The sequence below is a fragment of the Sciurus vulgaris genome (assembly GCF_902686455.1).
Source record: "Sciurus vulgaris genome assembly, chromosome: 15".
NCBI lineage: Eukaryota > Metazoa > Chordata > Mammalia > Rodentia > Sciuridae > Sciurus > Sciurus vulgaris.
Window position 1 is genome coordinate 86,226,897 of NC_136476.1, and position 10,430 is coordinate 86,237,326.

General features: G+C 52.8%; 1 protein-coding gene across 1 annotated transcript in view; it reads right to left on the reverse strand.

Annotated features, from left to right (window-relative positions):
* Window positions 1-9,952, reverse strand: part of RAPGEF1 (Rap guanine nucleotide exchange factor 1) — a 117,575-nt gene extending 107,623 nt beyond the window's left edge. The window contains exon 1 of the mRNA XM_079113490.1: window positions 9,700-9,952. Coding sequence (XP_078969616.1) covers window positions 9,700-9,760 — 61 coding nt within the window. The 5' untranslated portion in view covers window positions 9,761-9,952. The remainder of the gene's footprint in view (window positions 1-9,699) is intronic.
* Window positions 9,953-10,430: the final 478 nt, after the last annotated feature.

Genomic DNA, 10,430 nt, shown 5'->3' on the forward strand with positions numbered 1-10,430 from the left:
TGCCTGGCACTGCTCTTGGCAGTACTGCACAGGGAGAAGTACTGGGGAGACTAAGGACTTGCGAGGGACACAAGGCAGTGCATCAGTGCAGACCTGGGGCCACAGGAAATTCTCTTTCCTGCCCCTCATATGGGCTCATGCCGTCTTTAACACAGGCAAATGTGTGAAGCCAAGATCCAGGCCCCTGCACAGTACAGGTAGTGGCAGAACTGCCAGCTCCTGCAGGACACTGGCACCTCTCGCCCTCTCAGAACCCCACAGCTGGACAGGCTGCTTGGCCCTCAGGACACTCAGCCTGTGCTGGCTGGCTGGGTGGGTAGAAGGAACTATTTTGACTCACAAGGGCCACTTTCCACTGCCCCATTTGCAAAAGGTTTCTCCAAGGCAGACTCATATGCATTATTTCCAGTCAATGTACTTTTGGAGCCACTTCAGTAACTAAGAAACCAGAAGTTGCTTCATAAATCTGCAGGCAGAGGTGCAGCCATCACTGCCATGCTGTGGAGAGGCTGGAAAGCCCCAGGGGAGTCCCACAGTAGGTTCCAAGCAAGGACGATGGTGGTGCCTTCAAGCCAGCCCCTGAGACTGGATCAGACCAGTGCTAGACCCAGGGCCCAGGAGGGAGAGAGGTGAAGCGAAAGCCAGTTCCCTGGAATCTGTGGACTTGGCAAGTCACCTCCCCTTCCACTACCTCTCTTTCCTCAATTGTCAAAGCCAGGTGCAGTGGTGCTCACACCTGTAATCTTAGCTACTTAAGAGGCTGAGGCAGGAGGCTTCGACAACTTAGTAGGGCCTAGTAACTTAGACCCTGTCTCAAAAAAGAAATAAAAAAATAGTAAGGCTAATGATGAGGCTCAGTGGTAGAGCACCCCTGGGTTCAATCCCTAATATAAAACCACAAAAAAAGAAAGTTTCTCAGGGTCTGCCCACCCAGCTGAGTTTCAACAGAGGCACCAGGGGCTCTCAAAGATAAGCAGTTTGCCCAAGGTCTCCTGGTAATTTTAGAAACACTGAGATGCTGCAAGAAATCAAACGTGCCCCAAAGCAGGTGGGCAAGGTAAACCTTTGCTTCTGCCAGAAGGATGTGCTACTGAACCTAGCTAGCAGGTGCATCTGGGCAGCAGTCCACCCGCCTATATACTGAAGGCACCTCTGCCCTTTGCCCTAATTGGAGGACTTGGGCACAATCCATGTGGCTGGCTAATTTAAGAAACAGGGTGGGCAAAAGGGAAGGGCCACTTACAACTATATTTTGAAGATGGACCACCAGGCTTTCTGTTTCTCACAGCAAGAAGCAAGGCTTCCTGAGCCCCCTCAGTGCAGGCTGGAGGACAGCTGTCTCCTCAAGCATCCAGCAGAGGGATCCCGGGCGGTGGAGAGCTGTGCCCAGAAGAGTGAAAACATGGTGAGGGTGACACTCACAGGGCTTGGGCCCAGCTCTGCCTCAGTCAGGGTACGACTGGGTCAATCTTAAGTACACCAGATCTCAAAGAAAGGGCTATGGCTTCTCCTCCACTGAATGGGAGCAGCAGCGAGACCTTTCTCCTACTGTCAGGATTAAACCACATGTGTAGAACACAGGACAGAGCCTGGCACTGGCACGGGATGACAGTCCAATGAATGTGGGCTGCTACTACTATTTTTATTTATTATTGAAAGGAGGGCTGAGGGGAGCCAATGCCATGGCCCATGCACAATCATCACCTATGTGTTCACAACCAGTCACTGAAGGAGGGCAGGCACATGTGATGATCCACTGCCAGCAAAGAAATACAATAATTGTTTCCTGTCAAGGGTTTTGTTTGTTTGCTTGCTTTGGGTCAGCTGAGTGGCTGTCCACTGAACTTAGCTTCCCCTTCCCATTCCATGTCCTTCATTCTCCCCAACATTGCAGCGTCACACTTGAACTGTTTAACACAGCAGTGTGTGCCTGGGAGCCACATCTGCCAAGTCCACACCAATGCCCTACATTTTAAAAAGCTACAAAGCAAATGCCTGAAATTGCCTTGTCCCCATCCCTGGGAAGCACCACATACCATCCTGTGCAGGACCCAATCCTAAGCTTTAAAGCATGACAGTTTGGGCTGGGTGGAGTCCAGGGGTAGAGCACTTGCCTAGCCTGCGTGAGACCAGGGGTCCCATTCCTAGCACCCTTAAAAAATAAATCGGTTCCTGATTACAAAACTTTATTTGACACAAAATGATTGTGGTTCTGCCAAGCAAAAAGCCAAGAGAAAGACGCCCTTTTAGGGGCCAACAGGTGCAGCAGGTTAAAGTGCCATGGGGAGGAAGAAGCAATCTGTAGGAAGCAGCAGGAGGGACTCTGGTTCAGAGTGCCATTTGTCTCCTGAACCACAGCCTGAAAGAAAAAGGGGCAACAAAGAGGAACTGTGATGATCAGAAACCAGATTTCTAGCAAGTGCACTACATCTCAGCTCTCAGAAGTGGAGGGCATGGGGCTGGGACTGTGGCTCAGTGGTGGAGCGCTTGCCTTGCACATGTGAGGCACTGAGTTTGATCCTCAGCACCACATAAACAAATATTGTGTCCATCTACAACTAAAAAAATATTTTTAAAAAAGAGAAGGAGGGGGTGGGTGGAGGCATGGCAAGAGACACCAGACTCCTGGACAAAATGAAAGGGGAACAGGGGATGCCAGCAGAAGCCTCCTCAGCCCCTGCACTCAGTACTGTCCAGTCACCCAAGAACAAATGGGGGAGCTGTCCTCAAGAATGTTCCAAGACCAAATGAAAAAAAGGACAAGTAATGACAGACTCCTGCCCTGGTGCTAGTTATGGGTGCCAGGCTGGGCAGAGTTGGCATACACTTTATGAATGTACTGGCAAAATCACAACTGCTCCACATAGAACCAACATTGTCCAAGAGTACTTTGCCCCCATGCAAGCTGTCACTGCAAATGGAGTGTGTGCCATGTCAGAGCGGCGCTGTGGTTCTGTCTCCCCATGCCTAGAATTCTGGGCCTTACCACTGAGCTGCACCCCAGCTTTTTTTTTTTTTTTTTTTTTAATGCTGTCCATGCTGGCCTTGAACTCCTGGACTCAAATCATCCTCCTGCCTCAGCCTCCATTAGCCAGAACTACAGGTATGCATCTTGACACACCAGCTTGGGAATTTGATCTCAACCTCATCATTGATATTCAAGGACTATGTGAAAACACCAGTTAATGTAAACGGTTAACACAGCACCCTAACTCTCTGCATGCCCCTTATCAGGGCACTGGTCCTATTAACTCATCAGGACACAGCCTGACTGGCAATAAAACCAGAAGTTACAGCTCTTCAGGGCTGGGTGTAGCTCAATGGTAAAGCAATTGCCTAGCATGTGCAAGACCATAGGTTTGACCCCCTGTACCAAAGAAATAAAGTATTACAGATAATCAGAGGGGATGGGGTGGTGGCTCAGTGGTAGTGCACCTGCTTAGCACATGTGAGGCACTGGGTTCAATCCTCAGCACCACATATACATACATACATACATAAATAAATAAATAAAATAAGGCATTGTGTCCATCTATAACTAAAAAATATTTTTTAAAAAAGACAATCAGAGACTTGAAATCAAGATACTAAGTTCATTCTATGCCAATGTTAACTAAGCTCATATTCTTTTAATAAATAGGTATTAAGCACCTAATGTGCTAGGCTTGTGGTGGCCCCCAGTGGTAGGCAGGTACACTCCCTCATGGACCTAATGATCTATTTAAGGCTTTATTTGATTTTTAACTTGCAGGCAGGAAACTGGTGCTTTAAACTCTGAATGAGTTAAACAATATCATTCCACCCAAGTGTTTACTTGGGGCCTTTCCACGGAATTTACTATCTGCTAGAGGAAGAGAAGGCACCAAGAGCTCGCAGGAAGTCAGTTTTGGTGCAGTAGGCTGTGAGAGCATCCAGGAAGTGGGTTTTCACAGTTGGGGGTGGGGGTCCAAGGAGGAGCCTCAGAACCCATAGCTTAGCAAGGACTGGAGTGGCTTTCCCACTAGCCGCTATGTAGTGGCCTTCTATATAAAAAGGGACCTGCTGCTTCAAACAAACAAACAAAACCTAAACCAGAGCCCACCCGTTCCTGACACTGATGGAGAAAATGAGACTCCAAAGAGGGAAAGAAACACCCAAAGGCCAGGTCTCAGATGATCTAAAACAAAGGACTAGACACTAAGATGACAAATCCCTTAATAATTCAAACCATGCATTTTATTTATTTACTCATAAAACAGCCTTTGGGGCAAGGTGCTGCTGAGTCAGAGACACACCTGTCCCAGGAGCAAATCTGCTAGCCTGAGGCCGTGGGTGGGCAGGTCCCCTTCCCAGGGTGTCATCTTATTATGGCAACAGGCAACACACTGAGGGGACTGAGGTAAGACCCAGCCTGGCATCCAAGGAGACCCGCAATCCGAGCTAACTTGGGAAATGATTTTTCTGCAAGCTCATACATGACTCATCTTTATGAGCCTCCTATCAGGTCTCCTGGCTACAAGGAATCCCATTCAAACCACTCTGCCAACAGCTGCTCAGGAGCCCAGGAAACATTTGGGGTTGTTGTGGCTAATTTTTCAAAATCAGGTTTATCTGTGTCAGTGTTCTTTCTTACCTCCTATAGCACTGTTAATGCTGTTAGTATCATAAATAGTATATGCAGCCTAAAGGTCAAGTTGGGCCTACCCTAATTTAACTGGCAGGTTTTTTCCCCCTAAGATCAAAAAGATATGTAGAAGCGTGAACCAGGATGAAGACAGAAAGCTGCTGTGTTGCCAGCAATGCCAAGGCTCTGACAGCACTCACGGAGGCCGAGAGGGGCCAGTTCCCCATTTCACTTCCCTCAGGTTGCCGTCTTGGGCAAGTAACCAAATTTCCCTGGGCCCCAGTTGCCTGCAAGTGCAAAATGAGGAGACTCTTCCCTGTCCTCGCCCTCTCTGCTGTCATAAGGACGAAGTGAAATGAGGTAGTCTATAAATGCATTTAAAAACCAAATGAAACTGCAGAAACGTTCAAGACCAGCATTACCCCTGGACTGCCAACTTGAGGACCAGCTTCCCACAGGCTCTCAGACACCATGGGGCATCACACAGTATCCGCCAAGGAGGAGGCACTTAGAAAGCGTTCAGGGAGCAAACAGTGAATGAGGAGCAGATGCCAAGGACAGGCGTGCTGGTAAACTGAAAGCTGAGGGAGTTTAAAACTGATCAAAATACAGCAATTGCTAATCTAGGAGGCCCTCTTTCTTAGGTCACAAAAAATCTGCAGCCCCACCTGTGACAGTACTTATACTTTGTACCAATTCTGAGAAGATACAAAATAACAAGCTACTAGTGAATCAGTCACTGTACACCTCCTTCAATTCATAGTAAAAGCATCTTTAAACACTTGAAAAATACAGCACATGGACTTGGAGACCCCAGGTTAATTCTGTCTGCAGGTGGTGTGCTAAGCAAGCCTGAGGCCAGCTCACCGGCCCCACAGAATTCACCAAGGCCACAAGGAGCTGGCACTGGCCAGAGGGGTTTGGTCAGTGATGAAACTTCTAGGCAGATTGTGGTTTGCAGGGAGCACAGGGGAAAAGATGAGAAAAGGAGGAAAGAAAGAAAAAAAAGAAAGAGGAGAGAGAGAGAGAAAGAGAAAGAGAGGGCGGGAGGGAAAGGGAGGAAGGACTTGAGAGAGAGAGAGAGAGAGAGAGAGAGAGAGAGAGAGAGAGAGAGAGAGAGAGAAAAGAAAAGAAAAGAAGGAGATAGTTTTCTTTCCTTCTTTGCAGTATCTGCTCTCTCATCGGCCCCCGCTAGGTAAGGCCCAGAGGACAGGGACCCTTCCTATAACCCAAGGACTACACTCTAGGCCTTAGGCGGTGCTCATAAACTGATGAATGACCTGAGCGGAGGAAGGAAGGAGCAGCTGAAGCTCTGGTGGGAACAGTCTGTGAAACTCAAGTGCCCTCCCTCCTCCCGGCGCAGAGGCCTTGCGGACATGCCCCAGTGGGCTGCTCAGCCCTCAGCAGGTCCAGCGAACTCCACTCACCCTCTACTCCCACCGAAATCTCTAGTCACTCCAGCAGTAGTTCAGAACCACCATCCTGTAACCTCTCCAGCTCTCTGTACAGGCAATGCCACGGTTAAGGCAAGTGGCCTGAGGTCTGCCCAGTTCCCCACCAGATCTCTAGAGCTGAGGACAGCGCCTGGCAGCGCGGGGGCTCAATCAGTGCTGGAAGAATCAAATAATCAATCAATAAAGGAACAGGGCAAAGATTTCAAAGTCCAGACTAAAGGCAAACAAGAATAGGGATGCAAACGAATGTCCACAGTCCTCGTGGGTAATGAGAATCAGTGATGTGGCCATCAGTGGGAGTGATGGGGAGGTGGCCACTGCCCAGCTCTGCCCTGGCTGTCTGACAGGAAGGAAAGAGGACTCAGGGTCACCAGCGATCCCCAATTTTCAAGAGAACCAGGAGCCTGAAATTTCTGAGCAATTAAATTTGAGTTTCATGTATTGGCCATCAACTCTTTTTTCTTCCACAGAACAGTTGTGGAAAATGGACTGAAGCCACCCACAGATGCCAGTTCAGCCTTAAGCTTCAGAAACATCAGGGCATCAACTCTCCTCACTTGATGTTTTCACTGGGGAAAAGCGTGAGCCAGCAGAACTGCCACAAGAGCACGGTGCTCATATGTCCCCCAAAGTGGCCAGCGTTCCATCATGGAGGGGCTGTGCTTGTCTGCTGGCAGTCTTGCAGCACAAGCCCCTCTCAGCTCCTGGGAGCATGCATCCCAGGGGCGGGGCTTCCTAACCCACCTGATCCCCTCACCCCAGCCTTCTACCCTTCCTGACAGCCCCCTCTGCATTCTGGAAAGCAGACTGTCTTGATCCCCCAGAAGCACTTGGGACAGCCAAAGGTGAGGCATGCCTTTCTGTGTTCCTGTGAGGTGGCATGTTCTGGATGAGTAAGTGAAGCACTGAAAAGCAGCAATGACAGAGCTGGGGAGATCTGCCCAGAGGTGGGAAACAAGGCTGGATGGGCCAATCTGGGGGGTGTGAGGGGTGTAAAGAGCTTTCCTGCTCGCTCAAAGACCTCCAGTCCCCTAAACCCTGAAGAGTAGGAAATATTTTCAGAGGTCAGAGAGGTGAGCATGTTTCACTGTTTCTGTTGCTTCTAGGCATCAAACAGCAGCGTGTCTGTGGGGTGTCAGGCTCTTCACTGACCTGAGATCAGTCCCTTCAGCAAAGGACCTCTCCTTCCATCAAACACTGCTCTGAGACTGAACAGCAGGACCACTTAGAAAGTGCCAGCAGGCACCAGGCATAGAGGCACACACCTGTAATCCCAAAGACTCAGGAAGCTGAGACAGAAGGAGCTAGAGTTCAAGGCCAACCTCAGCAACTTAGTGAGACCCTGTCTCAAAAACAAAACAAATAATAAAACTCCAACAGAAGCCTTAACAAGACAAGTTCATCAAAATGCAAAGTGAGCTGGCTGCAGTGGCATACACCTGTAATCCCAGCGGCTAGGGAAGCTAAGGCAGGAGTACTGCAAATTCAAAGCCAGTCTCAGAAATTTAGCTAGTCCCTAAGCAACTGAGTGAGACCCTGCCTCAAAATAAAAAATAAAAATGACCAGGGATGTGACTCGTGGTTAACTGCCCTTGGCTTCAATTCCTGGTACAAAAAAAAAAAAAAAAAAAGGAAGTAGGAAGAAGGGAGGAGGGAGGAGGAGGAGGAGGGAGGAGGAGGAGGAGGAGGAGGAGGAGGAGGAGGAGGAGGAGGAGGGGGAGGGGGAGGAAGAGGGGGAGGAAGAGGGGGAGGAGGAGGAAGAGGAGAAGAAGAAGAAGAAGAAGAAGTTGTTGTTCACCTGTAATAACCAGCAGAAACTGCCAGAAAGGTTACCCTTACTCCAGAAGTAGCCCAACCTTCCTGGGCAGCTGTGAACAGAGCATAACAGAAGATCTGTGAGAGGGCTAGACCTCCTGTAAGTTCTATACCTATGGTCCCCAACACCCTGGTCTTGTCGACCTCAGAACTTCAAGAAAGGCATCTTCCTCCTGCCCTTCCCACTACCCCTGAGCAGCTCCTTTCACTCAATCCTCTTTCCTCCATTTCTACAGAGCTATCCCATGCCCTTCTCTTCAGAGCCTCACACTGCCCCTTCCAGAGCTTTCCTCGCTCCTTGGCTATTAAGGCTCCTCACCCAGGCTCCAGCTGCCCTTTCATGCAGCCTGGCAGCCCAGGTATTACTAGGCCAGGCCCCAAGAGGACAGGCACTTACTGGGTTGTGCACCTACTACAGCCTGCAGCAGAGGGTGTGCCCAGAGAAGGCCTAAGGACACTGTGGCAAAACAGACTGGTAGTAGAGATGTTAATGAAGGCTCATGTCATTCTGAGCTGTGGAAAACAGATGATACGGTGACATATGATTTTCAGTTTCTTCTGTTTATTTTTCTATGATTATTAAGTTTTAAACAATAAACGTAATTTTCAGTTAATGTTATTTTTAAATAAACTACACAAGTTTTCCAACAGTGCCATTCAGATGAGACACTATACTAGGAGTTCCTGAGAAATGCTGCTCAGATGAACCAAAGATATTTCTGGACCAGCACGTGTGCAGGAAAGCGACTCATGGTCACCAGGCAAGGCCCTGGGGCTAGAGAACAGTGAGAAACATACCCCAGAAATAGCACCCGAAACCAAGTGCCCCACTCTTGAGAAGGGTGCCCTGGTTTTTTATTAGAGGGCTGGGCGTGCTGCTCCCCTGCTGGGTGGACTACAGAAATTAGCTGAACCTCTCTGAGCCCATAAAACCAGGGCCATATTCTCTTTCACAAGAACCTTCAAAGATTTAATAAGCCACACATTCGAGGGGCTAAGGACAGAGCCGGATATACAGCAAACCCTTAATAAAAGCTACAAAAATTTCCTTCCTGTGCTTAAACCGCAGGCTGCAGAAGTCACATTGCCTTGTGGGTCTGCTGCAGAAGTGCACCCCAGAAAAGTGTCCCGATTCAACCTGGGAAACATGATGGAATGCCACGGATCCCTCCTCGGGCGCCTGAAGGGTGCTTTCCATAAGCGGCTGCCAAGCTGGCCAGGTACTTGGGCTATGACAGCCAGCCGTGGTCTCAACACAGGAGCCTGGGACGGCTGCCTACTTCGCGGTGCACCCAGGACTGCGCCCTGCAAGGTGCCGCCGCCTAATGCAGCCCTGGGCCCCATATGCACGCCAGTAATGGACCCTTCTAGAGCTATTCCCGGCCCGGGGAACCCAAGGCATCGGAGGGCACCTCCCCGAGCTCCCCGGGAACACACAAAGAGACAGGTCCGCAGCAAGACCGCGCCGCCGCCAGCCCCCGCCTCCCCGCGGGTCCTGCCTGCCGAGCTGGGCTCGGGGCCGAGGGCACCCGGGCGCGCCTGGAACCGCCCCAGCGCGTCCAGGCTGCCTCCTCGGGGGCCGCCGACGCGGCTGGCTCGGCTATCTGAACCCCAGGCTCCGGGGCCGACGCGTTTCGCAGCCCGGCCGCGTCCCCCGCGAGCCGCGCGCCCGCGCCGCCGGGCTCCAGCCGCCTCCGAGGCCGGGCCGCCGGGTCCCCGCGCCCGCCGGCTCGGACGAGCCCGGCCAAGATGGCCCTGCGGCCGGGGCCGCGCGGCCTGCGTGCCGCCGCCGGGAGCCGAGGCCCCGGGGCGCGCCGCGCGCCTCACCTGCTTTCTCGAGCTTGCCGGACATTTCCGGGCTGCGCCGGAGGCCGAGGCCGCCGCTCATCGGGCCCGGGCCGGGCCGCCGCGGGCGACAGGTCGGCGCGCCCTGGCTCGCCTGGGCCCCGCTCGCCGCGCCTCAGGCCCGCGCCGGCATGGCGAGCTCCGCGCGGCCGCGGCCCCTGCTCGCCGCCCGCGCCGCAGCCCGCCCGGGCCGCCGCTCCGCCGCCGCCCCGCCGCCGCGCCGCCGCGCCGCCCGCGCGCCGCCGCTCCCGGCCCGCGAGCCGGCCGCAGCGCCGCGCCGCCGCCGCCGCCGCCGCCCGCCCGGCCTGGGCCGCGGCCACGGCGCCACCTGCCGGAAGCCGCCGCGCCGCCGCCGCGCCGCCGCCGCGCAGCGCCCCCTGCCGGCCCGGAGCCGGCCCGCGCCTTCCGCCCGGGACGCAGCGCCCCCTGCCGGCCCGGAGTCCTCGCGCTGGGCAGGCTCCGACCCGCGACTGGAGAACTGGTCCTGGAACCTACACACCCACATGGGATCCAGTGCCTTCTACGGCCCCACCCGGCTTGCCCCCTCACCTTTCCACCTTTCCAGCCCAGGACCTGTCTCTGCTGCCCACACCCATCATCCAAGATTTAGGATCCTCTGTAGCCCAGAGGCTCCACGCCAAGGGTTGGAACTGCCCCTGACCTGGACTCAACCTCTGCCATCTGGGAGCCCCACCACCAGAGGCACAGCCCCG